Genomic DNA, 24,798 nt, shown 5'->3' on the forward strand with positions numbered 1-24,798 from the left:
TTTGTAAACCTTAAATATTAGTGTTTTTGCGTTTTTATTAAGAAGCATTTAAAGCATAAAACTATACACTGTTTGAGAAACGAAGATGTTTTTAATTTGCAAAACTATTGTAGTGAAAAAAAAAAGAAATCAAAAGTAGTGTTTAATTATACGGGTAAAAAGATTTTTTCCACCCTCCCCTCAATTGATTTCCAGATAATTGGAGAATTGAATAGGTTTACGAATTTGGCTAGTTTTACGTTTTGTTTAGTTTCTAAGGAATTTTGTCGTACTTCATACTTTTTAATATTCCTTCTTCGCCAATCATCCGCAATAGTTTAGTTGAACAGAGCAACCGATCAATGTAAAGTTATTATGATTCCAGCAAAGCAAACGGCCTTCATCTTTTGGATTAGAATTACTCTTCTTAGGAGGTTTGAAGTGTGCGGTACTTTTGCAATACTTTAGTATTACTCGCACTTCTATTCTATTGAGCAGGTATAGTTATTGTTCTTGATGTATTTTCCACAGTGTATTATGAACGATCAATAAAATGAATCTTCACAATCTGGCCTCCAACAGAAGTTTACTTTTTATTTTAAAGTGTCGACTTAAATAACAGTGAAAAATTGCCTCATGATTGTCATTTTTCTTTGACTTCTCCTAATGACATACAGTGGACTCTATAGCTGTCGATCATCTCGATACATCAATAAATTTTTCAGTCCCTTCAAATAGATTGCTTTGATTTTTCGTTCTATAATTTGATAACTCCCGCTCTCGACGGTCCCTTCAATATCGACAACGAGAGAGTCCACTGTAATATATTTTTTTGCAATTCAGTCGAAACTGCCTACTTCTCTACCATATTTAAAATAATGGAAAATTAATACACTTCAATACCAGTGCTGAAAAAATTTTCATCACTAGTATCGAAAAGTAACATTTTACATTTTTTTTTTTTTTTGAACAGTGAATTTACTTAACACATGGATGTTTGACATAAAATTCCATTCAAAGAGCGTTTTTTTCGGAATTGAAAAAATTTTGTAAACTTCGTTGAATAAATGTACGACTCGTGCTGAAAAAATCTTCTTTTTGCAACTTGTTGCATAAACTACTACTGAGGGCCTCGTGGCGCGGTGGTTAGCGGCTTCGGCTGCCGATCCCTAAGTTGCTATGGGGCGCGGGTTAGATTCTCGCCTTATCCTCCTGGCCTTCTATCGGATGGGGAAGTAAAACGTCGGTCCATTTGCGTAAAAGAGGTTTTGGGTGACTCACCACACATAACCTTCGGACGCCTAGAAATGAGCAGAAACTTGCAACAGAGCCCACAAAAGACCCGGGGGTCGTTAAAGCGGATTGCTTTGCTTTTTTTTTGCATAAACTACTATTTCAGCTTTTTGATCATTGTGAGTTGAATTGAGATTTTTTGTAGAACCTACCTATTACAGCAGTAATCGAAACATTTGGATCGTCTATCTAAATAATAATATAATTTGTCTTTGATCTAAACATTTTTCAATTCAATTCAGTTTTATTGGTGAATAATCAAGTTAGAATAAGTTAGTTTTGCGTTCCGTAAAGAATTTTTGGGTTCATTTCAGCTGTGTTTTGGATTATAATTTGTTTTTGAGCAATTGAAGATGTTAAACAATGCATATTCAAAAGTAAGAAAAAGTAAATAAACATACTTGCTAAGGAAGGGGAAAAGAGAGAGAGAAGAGATCAAAATTCGTTAAACCAGCAGGATCCAGATCAAAAGTGCACCAATTTGGCTCAAATTTGGCATGGGAGTTTCTTGGCCAAAAATAAGTTAAACCCGAGGTTAGATCCGTATTTTTTTGGGATTAGGGTGGTCCAAAAAATGGCCTTTTTTAACGATGTTAGCAAAAACCACGATTAAAATTTTCTAAAATCGACTGAACCAATTTTAGCTGAGTGGCCAGAATACCAGACATTAACCGATTATCCGAAGTTCGATTATTCAAAGGTTTGTATGGGACTTCGAATAACCAAATCACGAACAAAATATTTTTTTTTTGATTTTCAAAATCGAGTTATGCGACACTATTTTAGTCAAATTTAAATAGTTGATTGCTTATTTAATTACAAAATGCATTTTTTTAATACATGATCATTCTAGATCACTTTAACCTAGTTCAAGGGTCGTACTCAAGCTCGACATTCAAAAGAAGACAACGAAAATCAATTTTGTGATTCAATTATCCGAAGTCAAATTATGCCAAGGCCTTCGGGTAATCGAGCCTGGACTTCTCCATCGAATTGAGTTTCCGGTACTTTTCGCTGGAGACGCATGGTGCTTTCCGATTCAAATCTTTTGCGGTACTGTGCATTGAAATTCCTCAAAAAATCAAAGATTTTTAATCGAGCCCAAACATGCTCAATATGATTAAGGAAAATGAATTCAAAAATTGTTTTCATTTAATAAAACTTCTATTTCCACTAAAATGTTTATGCTACCGAAAAAAAAAATTTGGTGGAGGAGGTTGGTGAAATAACCTTTGAAAAATATTTGCAATTTGATTTTTTAATGAGCTTAAAAATGTTAATGTTATTATTAAGAATCTCTGAAGTTTCCTTTTTGGATCGAAGTAGGCTACGATCAGAGAAAGACGTAAAAATTTTCGCTGCTGCTTTTGCCATTGATTTTTTTCGTTCCAAATGTTAAAAGTGGTTCCGGATCTAATCAGTGAAGAGTTTAAAGAACAGTTCTTGATAGATCTGAATGCATGTCATGATCCTGGGCGGATGATTTACCTTTATTTGAGGAAACACGGAATCCCTCAATCCAGCAGCAACAAGAGAAGACAATCGTCGTTGGAAGCGGTTCAAGTCACAGACGATGAAATCTTTACAATGAAAGCTGGAAGTTCGTGTTTCAAATTTCTTAAAACTGAAATGGGCCAGGACCTGATTCCAAATTGGTGAGCCCGTTCTGATTTCGTACTTATTTATTACTGTATTTCAAATTACTGATATATACCAACCAATGCCCACTACTTCATTCGTCGGTGAAGTATCCCTTCAAACCCTTTTCCCTTCCAAATCCGGATATCTTGGAGGTCGTCTAAGTTCTTAGGCATCTCTATGGGGCATCCAATCATCACATCCCTCCCCCACTTCCCCCGTTGATCGTAAGGAGTCAACCAAAAGGACAAATGAATGGGGATGTGTCATTCGGCACATTCATGACGCATTTATTTTCCTTATCGGCGCCAACCTAGCTATTGCGAGCTATATGCTCGGCTAGAGTACGGTCAACCAAGCTAAGCTAAGCTAAGCTAAGAATCTCTGAAGTTTCCTTTTTTATCTTCAAAATTTTGAAATTTTTATTCTATGAATTTTGAACGCCAATTTCTGTTTCTGTTTCTGTCAGCTGCGTGCTGCTAAAGAAAAATCTTTTTGTGACCCATTTCTTGATCGTTTCTTAAACGTTTTTTGATAGCCTTATGTCATCAACATTAAAACACGTTCATCTCATACTAAAATAGCTTCGTTTATTAATTGATCATCAGTATATTCGGGTATAAATAGTATCAAAAGTAGTACTCTTTCGCATAGTCATTCTGCAAGCGACTAAGTCAGCGATCTCCGCGCTCGTTTCCTGGCTACTCCACGCTACACACGTCTCTCTTAAATCTAAATCTAAATCGTACTTCACAAGAATGTCGCTTCTTTCTGCCATAATGTTGTTGAATACTTTACGAGAAAAAAAAAACTATCACGCATAATCTCATCCCGTTTCCGGGCGAAGACTAGTCCCGAACCTAAACTAAGGGATAAATCAGATGTGAGGGAAGAGGGAGAAAAAAAACTTCAGCTTTCCCTGCAACTTAGCCACAGTCTGTTGAGCCGATCACAGATAGAGGGGGGAAATGGCTGCGAATCTTTGGAAAAGAAGGAATTTTTTTCATAATCACTGGGCAAGCCTTACAAAGTAAACACATGAATCATCACAGGGCGGAAAATGGGTGTGTGGGTCTTTAGATATCTTCACTGGTGTGGGCAGCGCTCGGTGCGAGTGTGTTTTACACGTAGTAATCAAAGATCCTAAACTGGCGTCTATAGTAGTAGTTGTTACCGATACGAGAGGAACCGGCTCCTCCTCTGTACTGAAAATGAAACAGGATGAAAGAGAAGGAAACAAGAAGAACACAAATCACAAAAAGGCAGTTGATTGAGTCGGGCCGGGGCAGCTTTGTAAGCAACAGAACTTGTTGGCTATTCTTTAGTTAATGCGCTAGGCTCTTAAACCTTACTTGTTAATAATCATCGTGCATGCATTTAGGGTGGAAAACCTTGATTGTGCTGGTGGACAAATTTGTGGGTTAGTGCTGTTCGTTACAATTGTGAGGAAGGTTTGGGCATTCTCCGGGAATTTGCACCGCGTATTAGTAATAAGACGGATAGTAGTAAACACACGCACACATGAGTTGCCGGATTATCTGGAGAATCACTCCTAGGAAAGCAGCAGCAGCAGCAGCAGTGCTAGCAACCATGGGGGAACTGTACTAAACTGTAGTGTTTGTGGTTGATGGAGAAGCATTCACCGGTGCCAGGGCCATGGAAGATGAAGCCGCAGCGGCCGCGATAGGTACCGTTCCGGGGGTGGCCACGTTGTTGGGGATCGCCACCACACACGCCCCAGCACGACTGTAGTTCACCGGTGCAATCTGCTGCCACTCGTTGCTCTCGGTGTCGTACTGCTCGACCGTCTTGAGATATTGGTTTCCGTCGTAACCGCCGACCGCGATCAACCAATCGCCGATCACACTCACTCCGATCGCGTCGCGACCCACGCTGAGCGATGCAATCTAGAAGGGAAGACTGACTTAACAATATTCTCCAAAAATAATTGCATTCCGTATCTTACCAAAGTCCACGTGTCCGTCGTTGGGTCGTAGCGTTCTACCGTTTCGGTTCGATACACCGCCGGATTGCTGGCCGGACAGTCGTGACCGCCCAGTGCGTACAGGAACCCGTTGAGAACACCAACTCCAACGCCGCCACGTCGTTTGTTCATTGGGGCCCGCAGGGTCCACCTGTTGGTGTGCGGGTCGTAACACTCTACCGTACGATGGCAGACGCTTCCGTCGCGACCACCTGGCAAAATAAAAAATCGAATCAAATTTGTGAGATATCAATCAGGCTACTACTAATTGGTGCGATTTTTGGTACTTTTGAGGACGTCAACGATTTTTTGTTGAATTAATCAAAAACCTAATGATATTGAAGTTCGTGTTTCAGGGAACAACTTTGCCGAAGAAGTCGAAGAGATTCGTCCACTATGAACAATGCTACAGAACTTATAATACCTGATAATACGATCCCTCAAAGCTTCGACAATTTCTTCAAGCTCTTCTTGCAGCACTTGCTGCTACTGCAGAAAGGATCAAGGTAGGCGTGACAACACAGTTTGCAACCAAGCAAGCTTCCCATCGTTGAAGGCTACTACCCACTTCTGTCAAAATTGAGATTTTTGTTCCGGATCTAAATTGTTCAAAATGACCTCAAGATCACCTCATCTCTCTGTCAAATTCTTACCGATAACATACAACCGGCTGCCTAGCACTGCCACGCCGGCTGTAGATCTCATCGACGCCATCGGAGCCACGTAATTCCAGGTTCGTGACGCAGGATCCCATCGCTCAACCGTGGCCAGGTAGGACCACCCATCGTGACCACCAACTGCGTACAGCGGTCCCTCCAAGAATGCCACCCCAAGACCATGTCTAAAAATAAAAACAATTTGATCAACTTCTACAAACTATCAAATTGAATCACAGACCTTGGCGTCCCCATCGGCGGAACAATCGAACCCCACGTCATAGCGGTCAGGTCGAAACACTCCACCGTGTTGAGTGTCTTCAGACCGTCGCGACCGCCCACAATAATCAGCTTATCGTCCATAACGGCCACCCCAAACTGGAGCCGCCGCGCCGGCATATTCTTCAGCAGGGTCCACTTGTCCAGCCGGGGTTCGTAGCTCTCTATGCTGTTGGATCCCGAAACAAAAGCACAAAATTAGTCTGAATGAAATCGAATTACTGCGAAATGCCTCACCTTATCGCGCCCTTGTGGCCATCCATCCCTCCGACGGCCAGCAGCTTCCCGATGGTCGACTTTCGCGGCCGTGTCCGCTGCGTCGAAATCTGGGACCGTCGACCCGGTATCAGGTGCCACTTGAACGCCTCCATCACCAGCTGTTGGCACTCGTTTGCTCCGCATAGCGCCTCCACGTGGTCAACGATGAACTGCAATGGGATTATGTTAGCAGCTTAAGCTCGACTTAATTCGATACAACATACCGAAGGTTGCAGCAGCGGTAACCGCACCAGGGCCAACAGGTCAGGGATGAACTTTTTCCTGTTGTCCGGGTCGAACTGGATCCAGGCCATGAGGGCGTGAAACACTTCCTGTTCGTTCGGTACGTTTAGGTCGTCGCTCATGAGCAGATTCGATAGCTGGAACGAGTCCAGTTGGAAGAATTCCTGATTCTTCCAGACCTGCATAAAGTGCTGGCAGGTGTACGCGGATGCGATCTTCAGCAGGGCCGTACAACCTTGCTGTTCGGCAAACAGCGAAAATCCGAGACAGTTGGACGGATGCAGCTGGCGGGCTAGGAAGGTGCAGCACGCGTTGACGATCGTGCTGAGCTGCAGCAAACAGGCCGTGGCAAGCAGCGTCTCAACGGTATCTTCGCGCAGCTCGATCGAACCGGTGTAGCAGTACTGGATGAGCAGTTGCAGCGCTTCTCCGCTGACTTCCTGCAGGGTGATTTCTTCCTGTTGGCTTTCGCGTAGCTGACCGGTGAACATTGCACTGAAGTATGCTGAAGAAGCGGATAGCACTAACCGGTGGGCAGGAATTCTAGAAATTTGACATAAAAAATAGTTAAAGTACATTACAATCTACAGCTATAGTTTCAGCGCGACTTTCAAAACGGGATTCTATTTATTTATATTTTTGTTATACTTTACAACACTTCTGTTTGACTATAAATTGACACGGTTTTCTTGCAATCGGTATAAAACACATCCAAACAGATGAGTCAACCAGGTTCGTGAGCGAATGATTGCCATCAAACCAGTCTTCCCCGCTTCTCGTTTCTACCGTATATGGTCGGTCCAGGAAGCAAATCATACATATCTTGACCCGCTTTAATCAGCACCTCTCGGCACTAACTAGGTACGGGACGAAACAGAACGTAGCAATTCTGCCACATCACTTGACCCACCAATTACCAGAGCGTGCAGAGGGTGAGATTCGTGTGTATAGAACGACAAACAACAGCGCGACTGTTGTGTTGTGAAGCGGTTTAGTTGGAACATTCTAAAGGAAAGTTCTTATTTTACGTCAAACAGCAATTTTAAGATCAACATCATCACACTTTTGAAATGAGTTCACTTTTAGAGATAAGAAGAGGAGAGCAACAAAATCTCACGAATCGTGTCCTCAATTGAAGATGCGGAGTGACTCGCGAGGCTCATTAACGTGTGCCAATAAATTGGTTCGGCTCACATACCAAACATTATAACTCAACATCAACAATGAGTTATAATGTAACAGACGCTGGATCGAGCTGCAAGAGGAGTAAACTCTGTGTACATCGCATGGTCAATGAGCGTTGTTGATATATTCTGTATAAGAAATTGTTTTTTTAACAAAAAAAAAAAACTCAAGCATCAACCCATTAGAAACAATACCAATTCCATAAAAAGATGCAGGAAATGTCGAAGTCTCGAATAAACAAACCGTTTGCGCTTGGGTATAGTAGAACTCGGATCGCGATCGTGTCTGCGAAACTTGCCGCGCAATCACAGCTGATGACCAATGATCATGTTATTTACTACAGTGAAACGTCTGGTGGTACGGCCGATTTATTATGAACTCACCAGTTGGGTTGCAAAAAAAACTGCGATTTTTATTTTTTATTTTAATAAATGTTCTAAGCAGGCATCTTGCGTAGATGGTTTCCAGCTAATGTTCAAGGCTCCCGAACACCCGGAGCGATTCCATTGAAAATCAAGTGAGATGTGTAAGAACCTTTAAGTGCACTCAAAGAGCTTTTAAGAAGTTCTTGAGAGCTTATGATCACAGTCACATGAAAATATGTATAGATAAAATCGGGTTTTTGCAATGAACCAATGTTTTCTACACATAATTCATATTAAAACTTTGAACGAAAATGCCATCTAAAACAAGCTGAGTACCGTTAAGAAGAGCTCTTAGTGCCGATGCATGTCTGGTCCTAAGGCCATTGCAAATTTTATTTCAAGTTTTCCCCCTCCTTTTGAATTTCTTTTCGATTTTTATTAATTTATTTATTATATTTCCTCTAGTTTCCGAAATGAACTATTTTTTCACAAAATTTAAGTTTTAAGAGGCTGTATCTAAGCAACCAGTAGACTGCTCAACAAAGTCGAAAACAGACACTTGCAGGAAATTTCGAAAATATTTTTGCAGAGGTGCTTTTCCTTCATAAATTTATTTTAAATAGCAAACATTATTTGAAAAAAAAATCACCTGAAATCAATACACAATCAATAATATAAGAGGAAGAAAAACTTAATTGTACAGTCCAGAGTCTGGACTTCTGCGACCCCATTTTAGTCAAATTTGAATGGTTGACTGCCTTTTAACCTTCGGGAAGTCGCATGTTTTGTCGTTTCTTACAAGTGTCGTTACAAAGTGTGTACAAAGTACACGTACGCGACTGCCGGTGGGTTAAATTAGAAAATGCATGTTTTCAATATACCGCCATTGTGGACGCCGTCTTGGATTTAACCCTGTACTGGCAAATTTTTTTTCGAATTTTTTTTATTTTTCCCGTGTTCCCGGAGGTCATTTTGAGCAACTTTTGTTCTACAAAAAACTTTACTTATCTTGTTTTATGTTTTTGTTGTTTCATTTTTAGTATTTTAATCTGCATTTATCTTGCATAGTTTATGTTTGTTTTGGTAGTATTTGGCCTACTTTACCACCTCCTATCATTACGTTTTGCCTATCTAATTTTTTTCATGTTTTTACAGTAACTTTTTCATTTGTTTGCATGTTTTTCACATTTTGTACTATAAAATGGCACCATTATCATTAAAATTGTAAATAAATGCGTAGAGGCAGTCTGGGTCACTAGAAAAATTTCTGCATACTTCTTTTTACTTGAAATATAAGAAATGTTAGTAAAAAACAGTGCTTTAGTCGACCTCTAAAAAATGACATTTTAAAAAAAAAACATTGGCAAAGTCACATAAAACAAGTAAAACTTCCAACCCATAAGTTTTCTAAAATTTGAAGAGTTCTTCTTTCGAATGCTTTGTAAAGATCAAAAATTTGTTGAAAAATTAAGACCAGGGCTGTTGAGTCGGAGTCGGAGCCGGAGGAGTCGGGTCTTTTTGGTGATTTGGAGTCGGAGTCGGAGTCGTCAAAACTCTAATAGCTGGAGTCGGAGTCGGCTAAATTGTATGAGCTGGAGTCGGAGTCGGAGCCGGAGTCGTAAATTTCTGATAGACCCGGAGTCGGAGCTGGAGTCGGAGTTGTCAAAAAATTTAATATAATTTACGAACTTATTTATTGTTCAATATTTGTTATAATTCAGGTTAAATCCTATTTTTTACGTTTCAAATTTATTTATTGAATTGCGTGCACTACGTTGACCTTTTTTTGTTTAATTTAGTTTTTGGTTCAAGATATTTATCAGATTCCATGATGTTTTCAAATCATTTTTATTGTGATTGGAAAGCTCACTATCAGTATTTAACAAAAATAATTATGTTTTTAAAACATTATCAACTATTATATCAATCTTCTACTTGGAACGCAACATGCTCATTTTGTATGTAAATAAAAACAAATCAAAGTGTCGTGCTGAAAACATTTCAAGCTGACAAAAAATATCGAAAATAAGTTGCAACGAATTTATTAGATATATCGATTACCCCAATGCTTACAATTTCTTTACAAAACTCTTAAAGTGTTGATCCTTAAATAATATCGTTGAGCAAGTCTAATTTTTGTTAAATGCCTTAAATCAGGGTAATATAATTGATATAATTTAATTTATTTTTCAAATATTAGAATTTTCTAAAGTTTTGTATGTTTAAAGTGTGTACTGGTCTGGATCACACAATGTCCATGTACCGTAAAACGGGGTGACTTTGATAGGTTTGCAATTTTTCCGCAAAATGAAGAGTACAATTAAAATACGTACGTAATTGTTTGGAATCAATAATAATAATATGTGTTTTTAAGCACAATTAAAAAAAATCTCAAAATTTATAGGCAATTTCAGTCAAAAAAAATTCAGGTAAAATGTGAAAACTTTGGATTCGTTCTTCGAATTTTGTATAAAATGCAATATAAATCGATAATTTTATAAACAAAACTAGTTCTAACAAATTTTAGGCAAAATTCCAACTTTTTAATAATTTTAACCTCAAATTTATATGTATTTTGCTAAAAAGCTTATAAACATAGTTAACTTAATATAAAAATTGATTTTTTTTTCTTAAAAACTATATCAGCTTCTTTAGTGATGGTATATTTAACGTACAAATAAAGTTTGAACATCTTAAATTTGATATTAACAAGAAAAACTATGACTATCAAAGTCACCCCGGAATTTAAACTAAGGATTTTTAACGTAACTATTTTTCTAAACACCATTGAAAAAACTTGTTTTTTCAAAATAGTGCATGGACCTTATGTGGCCTACCCCAGTACATGATTTAAAAATAATATACTTGAGAAAAACCTTACCTGTTGGAAAATATTCCAAAAACAAATTGAAATCCTATCAAAGTCACCCCGGTTTACGGTACTCCTTCTCAAATAAATTCAAAAAAGCTTTAAAAAATAGTTCAAAGTAACTATTTTTAAAGCTTTTTTGAATTTATTTGAGAAGATTATTAAACCAGGGTATCTTTGATGGATTAGGTGTCGGAGTCGGAGTCGGAGCCGGAGTCAACAAATTTTGGAAAGCTGGAGTCGTAATCGGAGTCGGCTACAGTTGGTAGGCCGGAGTCGGAGTCGGAGCCGGAGTCAACAATTTGTGGAAATCCGGAGTCGGAGTCGGCTTAACTCAGAAAGCCGGAGTCGGAGTCGCTTGAAATATGACCCGACTCCGTTGTCTTAATTTAAGACAACAACAAAAAAATTCTCGTGATTCGATTATCCGAAGTGAAACTTTTCCGAGACCTTCGGAAAATCGAGTCTGGATTGTATCAGTTTTGTTAGATTAAGCAATATCTGAAGTATTTTTCTAAAAGGTCCAAGAATCTATTTCGCTTTCTTTGCTATTTGTCCGGTTATAAAAAAAAACAAAACAAAAATGTTTGTATTGGCCGTTTAACAAACTCGACGAATGTTTATTTATCATGCTCCCCCATCATTCATAAGTTTTGATGGAGACGCTTGGCTGATCAACAAAAGTGGCAAAATCTTTTTTTTTCTGGAAAATCGATTTAAAAATCCGTTGCTGATGAGTTAGTTAATTTTTTTTCTCGTATGTTTTAAATTAAACTCGAGCTTGAATTTAACAGGTAAAATGAGTAGCTGTAAAAGTAGTATGAGTGCAAAATATAGAAAAGATCAACCTTGACATTTTTCGGTTTAATAAATTGAATTAATTAATTAATTTAATTCATATTTTAACAACTAAAAGAAATCAAACCGTACGAGCACTGACTGTGTCCGGCAAACTAAAAAAAAACGATCACGACGACGACGCTCAGACACGCTTTCCTCAATGTATACAGTTTCGAGTAGACGACGACGACGACGACGGTAGACTTCTTCGCCGCGGACCATGTTTGTTACCCACACCGGACGGGCGCTTCTTTGTTTGTAAACTTGTTTCGTCTGACGACGCTTGTTTATTGGCGTGGTTCTGTACAGGAGGTACTCTCGCGCACATGGTAAGACGGTAAGGCTTGAGTAAGGTCTGAGAACTGTTGCAGGAAGATATTGATGAACTTGAACAAATGTTGTCAATTGATACAACTAATAGAAAATTGAGAAAATCTCTCAAATACGCCACTTTAAAAACCACGACTCGCCTCTACGTAAAAGGAGCGAAGCAACCTAAAAGGAAAGACAAGTTCCAGCAACGCCACAAGAACCCTTACAAGTACCAGGCGGCGTGCCGGTTCTTGTACGCGCACAAACCCGTACAGAGACAAAGCAGGATCCCCGCCTCATGCTCCATCTGGAGAGGACAACGCACCCGCCGTACTATGCTCACTCTTGGGAAAATACTATTTACACACATTGACATTGGACTTACCGCTTTCCGTCTATCCCGGCGATCAAGATCACGTCGCACAGCTTCTCGTTTTGTAGATATTCTGAAAATAGCGTTGAGTCGGCGGAGAAAGGAAGAACAAACCCGATTAGGTGGCGTTCATTAGTAATTAAAATTTCCTGCAATTAACTGCGGCGCGGGGTCACGGGTCGGCCAAAACGATGGGAATCTTTGTTCCGTTGCGGGACGGGGGCTTGGGGGATGTGTTCTATGGTTGGGTTGCATGAACTTGAACACGGAGGATGATGCCCTTTGCAGGATGTTTTATTTGTTTTACTTTGCTGGAATAACGTGCGTCTCCATTATTTTCAATATTTATAAGAACATTGATTTTAATACGAATGTCATCATTTAAATATATTTTTCATAGACATTTATAAATAATGTATAGATCAGAGAGTAACCGCAAAAAAAATCAGTTATGGTTTTCCCATCTTTTTTAGCAATACTTACAGCGATTCCACGTCAAACCAGCAGGTTCAAAATTTAGCTCAGCCCTTTGTTTTTGGTAGGGTTTAGCTCTTGCCTTTTGGTAGGGTTGTCGGATCTTCAATGTTTTGTACTTGTTAAAAGGTTTGAATACTTTCAAATACCTTTTTTTAAATGTACATAGGAGCCTAAAAATAATATTGTTCCAAAAAAAAAATATTTTTTTTCGTTGTACTGTACCGTCATGAGAAGTGCATTGGGTCATAAACATTTCTGCATTTTTGTATGACTTAATTTCACCCCCCACCCCCAATGTCACGGTACCGCAGAAAGTTTATTAGATCCCCTCGTTCTTAGTAAAAGTCGAGGGCAATAAACAATATGTCCAATGCTATTGTAATGTATTATGATTTTTCCTTAATTTCCAGTGTTGGTATTCTCGCGAGAAAAAATCCTCTCTCTCGCTAGAGAATAGTACTACAAGTTCTCTCCCTCGTTCGCGAGCGAGGAATGTTTTCCTTCTTCTCGCTCGAATTCCAACACTGTTAATTTCCATTTTGAGCCAAATCGGAGAACTTTTGATTTGGATTCTACTGAAATCCCAGCATGCAATGTCCTAATTTTTGACAAACTTTAACAACAACAAAATAATTATGTTCTTCTATTTAAAATTGACTCCTTGCAACCAGTTTCAAAGAACCAGAGCTCGGTGCAAGTTGAGAACCTGGAGTCGAAGTCTGAGCCAACAAATCCTAAACTTAAATTTCAATTGGTATCAGTAAACATCTTTATTAAAAGTATGCAAGAATTACTAAGTATATTTATTAAGTATTTTCATAGACATTTTAATTGGCCTCGATTGCCAAGATTTTTTATTTCCCTCGTGTAAGAACAGGGGTGACCAAAGTACGGCACCAAGACGGGCCCGCGAGGCGATATTTTGTGACCCGCGAACCCATTTTAAACGATCATGTAAAATAGCCTTTTGACCAATCTGTAAAGTTTAGGCTTATGCATTTTATATTTTTTTGTGAATGTAAAACTAATGATTTGCCCATGCTATAATCCCAATTATACTTCGTTATGTTTTGTCAATCAATTGAATGTTTTTAAATATGTTATTGAAATTGTAATTTCGTCAAAATTTCCATCAAACATTCAAAACTGATAAGATAACTGAATAAAAATAAAAGCATTTCATAATAATTTAAAAGTCAAATCGTCCATTTTTTCATGGGATGGACCGAAAAAACCTTCTAAGTCTGGATTCGAACCCATGACCAATGGGTTAAGAATCTGAGTTACTTACATCGAATTCACACAGACTTAAATTTATAAAATTTTATTATTAAAAATTAAGATATAATTTTTGAAAAAAAAATAAAAATTTATTTCGGTTTTTACCATATCATTCAAAATACAAGTGCGTTCAATTGAATATTTTTTTTTCATTTTCCTTTAATTTGTTAATTAACGATTCTTTTGGCCAAACAATGTGCAACCACCCCTTGACCAGTCGTGGAATGTAAACTTTTTTTCAATATTTGCTGCGGCCTAATCATATTTCAATGTTTTTTGAATCATTAAAATTGCAAGAAAATAAACGAATATTTTTTTCCATTTTTGTTATGTTAATTTTAATAAATTGGAATCACGATTAAAAGCTTTTTAAAACAAAACCGCTTTGATTTTTTATTTTTGTTTGAAAACGTAAAAAAACATGTGATTTTAGAAGCTTCAACTGATAGGTGCACGTTTATGTTTTAAATATTGAAAGAACGTAATTAATTTATTTTCTGATTTATTTTTATTTGAAGGTTTCAAATTAGCAGGCCATGTGGTTTACGCATGATCCCTGTCCAATGCTTTTAGTAAATTCAAAATCGGCTTATTTTTTTGCGAATTCATAGATGGAAGGCTGTCTAGAAGCGGAGTTCAAGGGATATTTTATTATTCAAAGAGAAGAGAAAACTAAACAATGGTTTCATTCCCTTATGGACCACCGATCAGTGAGGTACTCCTGGATATTAGCTCCTGAAAAGTGCTTAAAAAGTGCAAAAATGCCTCACGGCAAGAAAAAAAGGCGGTCCTCACCAGCAGGATCGACAGATTTGAAGAAGCTAAAGAATGCCGAAGCGCTACCTGCAAAGCCAGGCAGTTTGAGCAAGGACGCTCAAAAATTGTCTGGAAACCAGTTCGCTACCCTCCCTGTGGACGTGAGCCAGAAGGAAGAATTTGAACGACGGGAAAAGTTGCCACCCATTTTTGTGAAAACATCGTCATCGGATTCGGTGCGAAACTGGTTGACCGAGTTTATCAAATCTGGTGCTTTACGAGCTTCCATTCGCTTGTGTGCTGATGGACTCAAAATTCTGCTACCTACCAGAAAGGATTACAACTACGTTCGGGATTTCCTGAACAACACAAAGATTGAATACTACAGCCATGACGATCCAGGTAAACGCCCCATGAAACAGGTCCTCCGAGGCCTGTACGACATGGATGTGAGTGTGCTGAAAGAGGAGCTCAAAACTCTTAAGTTGAACGTGATCGAAGTCTTCAAGATGACGAGACACAACAAGGACATCAAGTATCGTGATCAATTGTACCTGGTTCATCTCGAGAAAGGATCGACAACGCCGTCTGAGCTGAAAGCAGTTCGGGCAATTTTCAACATCATCGTGACTTGGGAACGTTATCGTCCAGTGCACCGTGACGTGACACAGTGTTCAAACTGTTTGCAGTTTGGACATGGTGGAAGGAACTGTTTCATCAAGAGTCGTTGTGCAACCTGCGGAGGTGAGTAAAAACTCAAGCTTGCGAAACAATCAACGAGAACATCGAAGCGAAATGCTTCAATTGCGGCGGCGACCATTCTACCAAGAATCGGAGCTGCCCAAAACGTGCTGAGTTTGTAAAAATTCGGCAGCAAGCGACGACGAGGCACCAACCAAATCGTCGCAAAACACCACCAGCTTTCACGGACGTGGATTTTCCTGCTTTGGCGTCGCCAGGAGCAGAATCTGTTCGAGTGGTTCCAATTCTGCAGCCATTGCCGTTGAACCAGCGGCAAAGAGTTGCAGAGAATACAATACCTCCAGGCTTCAGTCAGCAACCGAGGGAAAACCAACCAACATCAACGGGTGAAGGCAGTAGTGACCTGTTTTCACCACAAGAACTTCTGAACATTTTCATCGAGATGACAACAACACTGCGTGGGTGCAAATCTCGCCAGGAACAAGTAAGAACTCTTGGAGCATTCATCTTAAAATACAGTTCGTAGTTTGCTCGTTCTAGTGATTTTGAATATTTCAATGATTTTTTTTTTTTTTAGTTTTAAGTTAGGATTAGTTGTTAAAGTGTTTTTTTTTTCTTTTTTTCCCCAAATGTATTCGATTCAATGCAATAATGTAAAACAATTTGAAGTAAATAAAATAAATGTGATCAGTTAATAATAAAACGAAAAATACAACAAAGATGAAGAGCATTAGGCCATACCACTTAGCATGTAAAAGAAATGTAATTATTATAAGAAAGTTCAATAAAGACATATTTAATTTAAAAAAAAAACAATGGTTTTAACCCCAAAAATATTGAGGGATTTTTTTGAGTGTTTTCAAATACATTTCAAAAACCACTAATTTTTGGCACTTTGGCAAATTTGGCAAACGTTTAGAAATTGTATCCAATCGACAACTATTGATTAAATCGGTTTTTGGGGGACGAATGAATTAATGATTTAAGCAGGCAGCTTGTTCCAATATATAGTTTAAATCAGTTTTGAGGGACAAATCGGGCAAATTTGCCGTAGCAAGCAGTGCATGAAACCAGTTGCTCGGCTTCGATTTACAATTCGCCAAAAATCATTTTTTTAAACCAATTTGTGATCTTTTAAAAACATTGGAAAGAAAAAATCCTTAAATGTTAGAAAATTTATGTTCCAATCCACTTGTTTTATGTGACTTTGCCAATGTTTTTAAAAATGTATTTTTTTAAGGGGTCAATTTTGGCTGTGTCCTATGTTTTAAGTAAAAAAAAAAGTTTGCAGTCATTTTTCTAGTGTCCCAGAATATGCATTTACACATTTTTTTATAATTTAAATGATAATAGTGCCATCTATAGCGGAAAATGTGAAAACAAGTAAAAACATGAAAAAAATAGATAGGCAAAAAGTATTGATAGGAGGTGGTAGAATAGGCCAAATAATACCAAAAACAAATGAACAATAATCAAGATTATTGCAAACTAAAATACTAAAAATGATCCAGAAAAACATTAAAAAGAGAAGTAAAGTTTTTCGTAGAACAAAAGTTGCTCCTGAACAAGGGAAAAATAAAAAATTTCGAAAAAAAAAATTTGGGTTGTAGAACCGCGGAGGTAATAGATGGATGGATTTTTCACGCACATCTTTGTCCTCTTTGAGAAATTTTGCGTTAGATAGTTCTAATCTACTAAAACCTAGCATTTAGTTAGTGGTTTTTTTTAGGGCGTCCAATTTTCCCGAGTTTTGAATTTCCCGGGAAACGGGAAAAATATTTTTGGAATCCCGGGAATTCCCGGGATCCCGGGAAATTTTTGAAGCAGTCAAAAAATCTATATTTTTATTATATTTGTTATGTTTTTCAAGCCTAAAATTACAGAATTAGCTCAATACTGTTAATTGGTGATAATCTACACTTCAATTTAAACAAAGACAGCAGTTTTTATGATTGTTTAAAATACATTAAAAGATTATTCTTTGATGTGTTTTGGATTTTGAATCTGATGTGATTCACATTTAATAAGCTTCTTATTTAGATATTTCTTTTATTTATTTATTTTTATGACATCATTAAAAAAAGCTTAAACTTTTTTTTCTTTCTTTGAAACTGTAAAAAAAACACGAAATTATACCAGAAAATATAACATTTTGTATAAGTCTAGTTGTCCCGCCCGTGTGGATCAATCGGACCGCGCACTGGACTCACAATTCAGAGGTCGCTGGTTCGAATCCCGCGGCGGGCGCTCTAAAATTCTTTGTGTAAATATGTGTATTCGGCGCCGTCGCTCCGTGCCATAATTTCATACACTTAGGAGCCCAGGGCGGCGAAGTCCTTGTAGATAAAAAGGAAGACACTAGTGGTTGGTACTAGCAATGGTGGCCGACAGCTATAAAGTCAACTTCGTTTTATAAGTCTAGAATTTCTTGTAGTTAATTTAAAACATATTTGAAAAAATATCTTTTTTCACTACCGCCAACTGGAGATAATTTGGACTGCAGTCTGAATAGATACAGGAGACTTTGGAAATCAGTGTACTAATTGTTTTGTTCTATTCATGTTGTAACTAAAATCAATCAAAACAATCAGAACATTTTGCAAAAAAATTGGCAAATTTCTTACTTTTGTCCTGATTTGCTCCAGATGCCGGTTTTTGATGAAAAATAATTAAATATGATTTTTTAAAGTTTAATGTCATAAATATACGAAAATATAATACCAATTATTATTATTATTTTTTTTGCGGATCTGAAAACTAAAATTTCAGCAATTTTCCTAACAAGCCATTTTAATGCTGATATAAGGCTTTCTAGGCCCAGTTATAGAGCTTTATGACGTTTCGCGTACGCACACTAGCGCACCATTCGTGCCTGACAAAATTTAACCTCACTTTATTTTCGTGTACGTACACGCAATACATACGCACGTAGATTACTCTATAGAAATATAAATTAACCCAAAAATGATGAACTTCTCGTCACATGCAAACAATGATCGAGCTCGAACTGTCATAGCCCTGCGAAGTATGTTGGCTGACATATCGGGCGGTCAGTCAAAAAAAACCAGCTAGAAGTCGTCTGACAATAAAATTATGCTAGAAAGAGATAGGAAATCTGATGCAAACAAACGTCTAGCTGCCATGTAAACATACTTTTGTATTGGAAAATTTCTGACTACCTTACATGCCGAATACAAATTTTAATGCTTTTAACTTTTTGTCGAGTATTTTGTATTCAAATATTCATCTATTTCCACAACAAAATCTAAATTTCCAAACAAAATTTGATTTGTTTTCAACTTTGGGAATTCCCGGGATAAAATTAAAAAAATCCCGGGATTCGGGAATTCCCGGTTTTGGAAAAATCCCGGGATTTTTGTCCCGGGAATTCCCGGGATGGACGCACTAGTTTTTTTAAATTATTTTTTTATCTATATAATAGTAGTTTATGCAACAAGTTGCAAAAAGAGGATTTTTTCAGCACGAGTCGCACATTTATCCAACGAGGTTCACCTCGTTGGATAAATACGACGAGTGATGCAAAAAATCAAGTTTTGCAAAGAGTTCCATACAACGTTTTTTGTAACTCCGAAAAACACTCTTTTAATAGAATTATAGGACAAATGTCCATGCATTGAGTCAATGAATCGTTTAAGTTAAAAACAAATAAAAGAACAACTTTTTCAAACAAGTGCTGAAAAGTTGAACTTTTTAGCATTTGTTTTTAAAGGGTTACAGGGTATTTGATTCTGTTATTTTTGGTACAGCAAAGTAGGCTGTTTCGTCGCTCGAGAATGACAGGAAAAGTAAAAAATTTCGCGACGGAATTGTAAAAAGCATTTTACAGTATAAATTATAAATTTAAAGAAAATCATTGAGTTAATGCTTTGTTAATGTTTGCCAACTATAAAGTTTAATTCACTAGTTTTTGCCGCATTTTTGACCAACTTCAAATAATGTAACAAAAATTGCCCAAAATGGTATTCTAAACACAGGAAAAATGACAAAAATATAGAGGAAAATTTTGCAGTTGATATGCATAATGGAAAGAGCGGAGCATAAAAATCATTAAAAAAAACTTTTAAACTTCAGCAAAAACTAAATAAGTTACAATCACAATCCCACAATCTACTCAAATGTGTTGCAGTGTCACTCCCAATCACTATCGTTCTGTTCTGTATTGCATAAAAGAAAATCCATATCCGAACGAAGCGAACGAAGCGGGGGTAAAGAACGTTTGCCAAGATCATTGCCACCCAGTCGAGCAATCAACCAACCAAGCCCAACCCGACAAAGAGTGAAAGTCCCATCTGTGCGCGACGGATGACGACGACGACGACCTCTTCACCCCGTTTTTTCCACCACCCTCATCCGTACATGAAGATACACAATGTCACTCACCCTGCATCCGTTTCAGAACCAGCTCCGAGTGTTCCCTCACGTTCCGGAAGAACTCGTCCTGGCTGACGGTCGAGTTGAGGCTGGCCAGGCTGAAGTGACTCTCGTCCGTGGCCAGGCTAATCCGGGCGCTGGCACTGGGACTGGACGACATTTCACTCATGATTGAACACTGAACTCCTGACACTATAGGCTAGTACAGCACTAAACACTACAACTTTGTTTTTTTTTCCACTTGGCTAATCTTTTCGGTTTTGAAGGTTTTCGCCCGATTGTGTGGATGGTTTCTGCTGGTACAAAGCCCGTGTGCCGACAACACCGTGTGAGAATTCACTTGTCCGCTCCGTTCGGTCTGCTGCCAAAGACTGCTTATGGCTCATTCGCGATGTAACTGGAATAGCTGATTTTTCTCCCCTTCACTGGCTGCTGCTGATGGTTGATGCTGTGCCAAGGCACCAAGACACCACAAATCTGCACACATTTGCGCGAGGAGGTTCTAAACTATTTTTTTACACTCGTTCGTTCTACGACGACGATGGCAGTTTCCTTCTTTGTGTTCTCACAAAATCGCCAACTATGTGTTCTATAGAGTTATCTACGTGTGCATGTATTGCGTGTACGTACACGAAAAAGATTGAGGTTAAATTTTGTACCCGCCAGCAAAACAAATGGAGTGCTAGTGTGCGTGAGCTCGGGCTTAGATAACTCTATTGTGGTTTATTGTTCAGGGAAGAAAATCACACCAGTGGAACGACGGCGACCCTCACTTATGGCCAGCAGCAGCTTTTGTGATTGATGTTTTTTTTTCGCTCTCCTTGCACTCTGCTGGTGTCTTTCACTCTGTAGCTTTCCCCTTGTTTACTGTTTGCGGTGGTATTTGTGCTGGCATGGTTCTGCGGTACAGTGAGCTCTCGTGAAATAATGCTCATTTACTGACTTTTCAGCTCACAACATAATAGCTGGGTGCTGAAAAGACAGAATGCGTAACGTGATTTCAGAATGATCCCCACTGCTCCTCACTAATACAACTGCACTACAGCTGTAAACATAAACAAAGTAGAAGGCTTTGTTCAAGCTCAAGCGTGACATATTTTTTGCTGCTGAAGTGACTCGTTTTGAAACATTTTGGATCTGATGATATTAAAGTTTTCGCTGAAAAATTAAGTTCTTCGTGCTTTTTTGTTCGTAGACTAAACGATGGGCGGTTAAAAGAGTCCTTCTTTGTTTTCAACGTGATGAAATATTGCGTCAGAAGTGGGGGAATTTTGTGAATCAGAAGAGCAACGGGATGGAAATTACGAGATTATGTATCTTTGAAGCGCAGTGATAATACAGGAGTAAGATTATTCAATGTTATTTGGCAGGTGCCATTCACAGTTACTGATAATTCGTCTTAAACAATTTGTAAACATAGGTTTTGAGTGAGACATAGCGCTTATGGAAATGTTAGCAACGAATTAAGACAATCTCGATTTCATCCCTTTTCTTAATACTGACCCAAAAGCTCGACGCCCTCGACTTTTTTATTCCTGACAAAATAAATTATAGATCGATTACAATACTTGCCAATTCTTGGCATCATTTTTCAAACAGTAACTTGGTTCCGCTTTGACAGTTCTAAATTGAGGCCGCTTTGCGGACAACTATTCCGCACCCAGCATAATAGTAGTGAAAAGATCAACTTGCTGCAAAACTCGATTTTTTTAGCACGTGCCGTAGTTATTCAACTGGGCAAGTCACGCACAAACAAAGCGAAGAGATTTTAATTTATTACTCGCGGACAGAGGCGCCGACTCTGGGGGGAGGGGGGGGGGGGCACGGTACTTTGTGCCCCCTTAAAATTATGCGAGGGGGGCAGCCCATGCATTGTGCTCCCCCAGAAATTTTAGAAGAAAAATATTCATATGTTAAGTATCGAAAATAATAATTTCACAGAAATATTTAAAAAATAATATTCAAAACATAACTGGAACATTGTTTGTTCATAAACACGTAATAAACACGTTCATAAAATCGTAAAATCCATGTTCAAAAACATTTGCTAATGCATTGAGCATGCATTTTAATTTTATTTGTTGAATTTTGCATTTATTATAAAATTTGTTAAATTATTTCAAAATCAAAATCAAATTATTCGCTCTACAGAATTGCCTTGGCGTTCTCGATTGCGAGATTCCTTCTCGAAACTAAGTGTCCGAAGGATTGATTGTTGAGGCAATTGCAAACCTCTTTTTACACCTTAGCTTCCATCCACCCCGGGATTCGAACTGACGATCTTTGGATTGTTAGTCCAACTGCCTACCAGCGACTCCACCGAGACAGGAACCCAGTGAGACGACTCCTGCACCTGGACTGAGCTAACGACCTAACCTTTTTTTAGGTCAGTCCGAGGCCAACATTTACTTCCCGTCCGACGGAAGGCGTAATCAGACAAATCTCGTCTCGAAAAATGCCACCGGGACCTTCTGGGATCAAACCCAGGCCGACTGGGTGAGAGGCAATCACGCTTACCCCTACACCACGGGTCCCGTATTTAAGTTTCTTAATTTTATTGATTTTTAAAATTTCTAGAATTTCTATGGTTTTTTGAATTTTATATTTTTTTTTTTGAAGTTATCGATTTCTCAAATTTGTTAAACTTAATTGTATTATTTGAATTTCATCATATTATTATTTTTATTTCTTGTATTTTTCAAATTTTACTTCGTAGCTTCCTAAAATTCTTGGATTTCATTAAAATCCTTATTTTTTATTCCAATTATCAAAAAAAATGTGATAAGCTTTATAATCTTATTAACTCACATTTTTAAATAAAACAATAACGGGATTAGTTTCTAATGTTTCTTGTCACCTTAGCAAGAATTACTTTTTGTTGAAATTTCCTGAATTTCTTGGATATCTAGAATATTTTTAAATGTTTCATTTTAATTTCTTAAATTTTATTAAGTAGAAACTTGAAAAAGAGACCACAAAAAATCTGGGGGTCGTTAAAGTGGATGGTCTGATTTTTTTATTTGAAATTTTATAAAATTGTCATAATTTTCCGAATAGAGCTATCTACGTGCGCATGTATTGCGTGTACGTACACGAAAGATTTCTAGGTTAAAATTTGTACCCGCCAGCAAAAACAAATGGTAAGCTAGTGTGCGTGACACCGGGCTTAGATAGCTCTATAAACAAACAAAAATTACACCTCCTTACAAAGTACGCTTGAATTACTCCTTTTTATATATAAAATTTTTAAAGTAGGATTTTTTTTAAATATTTTTGAATTTTATTAAGTTTTATGAATTATTTCTATCTTATGAAAATATTTAAATTTATCAAATTTCGTCAATTCCTGAAAAGTTACATTTTCTTAAATTTCATTAAGTTATTTAAAGTTAAAATTGCTTAAATTTCATTAAGTTATTTAAGTTTCTTGGATTTTTTGAATTCCTTCAATTCATAAGATTTTTTTTAAGTTCTGTTGCATACAAGCTTAAAATTATTCCTTTCTTTAAAATACAATTAAATTCCTTGTTTTCAATAATTTTTATTTCACGGGTTTCTTAAATTTTTTATAATTGTTTAATTAATTTCATTAACCTTATTATATAATTTGAATTTATCGAATTTTACTAAATTATTCGAATTTCTTAAACTTTAAATAATTTTAAAGTTCATAAATTTCGCATTCATTTCAATTCCTTGATTTTCGAATATTCTTTAATTCTTGAGCGGACAAAAAATATCTTTTTTAAGTTCAAATGTTTAATGGAATTTCAAGTGAGATCGAATTATATAAATTTAAAATACATTTCCCTACGTTTAGAATCATTTTTAGCATGTTTGGAAAATTCAAAAATCTTTGGAATTTTGTTGAATATTCAATTCATTTTAAGCCTAATAAGCGGTCGTGTTTGAATGATGCTGGATAATCTAGATTGTTCCTTGAAATTCACTAAAACCAAGTACACCAACGAGTAGAGCAACTTTTTGTGAACATTTCTGTATATTTTTACTTTTATTAAAAGTTTTGCTATTCCTTTTACAAGCATTTAAAAAAAATATTTCAAAAATTCATTCTAATCAGCCGAGTGCATTGAGCCACGCCTATTTTTCTATTTTCAGCTTAGTTCTTTTTTTCTTCCAGCGCTCTTTTGGGTCTGCTTAGTGCTGCCAAAATTGATGAAATTTTTAGCGAACACTCACGCAAAGTAGCTTTTATAGCGAAAGTTTCCTGGCAGCACTTGCTCACTCTAACAGGCGCTGCACCAGCATGTTGGTGGTGTTGGTGGCCACCCTTTGTTCTTTATTTGCCTTCGCTCCTCGCTCGGTTTTCTTCAGCCTTCGATTGGAATGGGTCGTCAAAATTCAAACGTCAAAAGACTTGGCGCGTTTGTTTTTTGGATGGCGCTTGCTAATTATTTACATTTTTCGGGATTATTTTTCAAGTGAGTGACTAAGTAATGGTCAAAAGAACATGTTGCCGGTAGTAGGAAGCAATTTTATATCTTAAGCGCTTTGAAATCATTAGCGCAAGTGAAAAGATATTGATGGCGACTTTCGTTAAGCAGTTAACCTCTCATCTTGAGTGTGGATGTGTGTGCCACCAAAAAGATGAGAAATGGTCTAGCAAAATAGAAATTATGATCAAAAGTGCATTAAATTTGATCTTTTTGGTCAGTAAGTGGCATAAATTTGCGTGCTTACTCGATGCGGTGCTGTTGCTGGTAAGTTTATAGCCTAGTATTTTTGGAGCTTTAATCGAGCATCAAACTCTCCATATGACGAAGATAGGTGTTTGATTAGAAAGGGGATATTTACCCTACATAACCGCAAAGGGAGCGTTCTTTTATTACGTAACGCAGTAGGGGGGGAGGGGGGGTAGGAGGCCGTGTTACGCTACATACAAAATTTTTAAAATT

General features: G+C 37.5%; 1 protein-coding gene across 5 annotated transcripts; it reads right to left on the reverse strand.

The window, feature by feature from the left end:
• Positions 1 to 3,480: 3,480 nt before the first annotated feature.
• LOC120416157 (kelch-like protein 5) lies at positions 3,481 to 20,481 on the reverse strand. Of its 5 annotated transcripts, none has more exons than XR_005605308.2 (9): positions 19,892 to 20,480; positions 12,287 to 12,347; positions 6,312 to 6,873; positions 6,067 to 6,257; positions 5,792 to 5,998; positions 5,548 to 5,735; positions 4,877 to 5,106; positions 4,430 to 4,817; positions 3,481 to 4,110 (listed from the first exon to the last, which is right to left on the reverse strand). XR_005605308.2 is itself a non-coding variant. In XM_039577836.2 (9 exons), exons 1-9 carry the CDS (start codon positions 20,049 to 20,051, stop codon positions 4,081 to 4,083), a joined length of 1,926 nt encoding a protein of 641 aa, XP_039433770.1. In that variant the 5' UTR covers positions 20,052 to 20,481; the 3' UTR covers positions 3,481 to 4,080. The 5 variants fall into 5 exon arrangements, 3 of the variants coding, with proteins under 3 accessions (XP_039433770.1, XP_039433769.1, XP_052567150.1); XR_005605307.2 differs by having other exon boundaries at positions 3,481 to 4,115; XM_039577836.2 differs by having other exon boundaries at positions 4,521 to 4,817; positions 19,892 to 20,481.
• Between the last annotated feature and the right edge of the window lie 4,317 nt (positions 20,482 to 24,798).

The sequence above is a fragment of the Culex pipiens genome, chromosome 3, assembly GCF_016801865.2.
Source record: "Culex pipiens pallens isolate TS chromosome 3, TS_CPP_V2, whole genome shotgun sequence".
In the NCBI taxonomy this organism is placed as follows: Eukaryota; Metazoa; Arthropoda; class Insecta; order Diptera; family Culicidae; genus Culex; species Culex pipiens.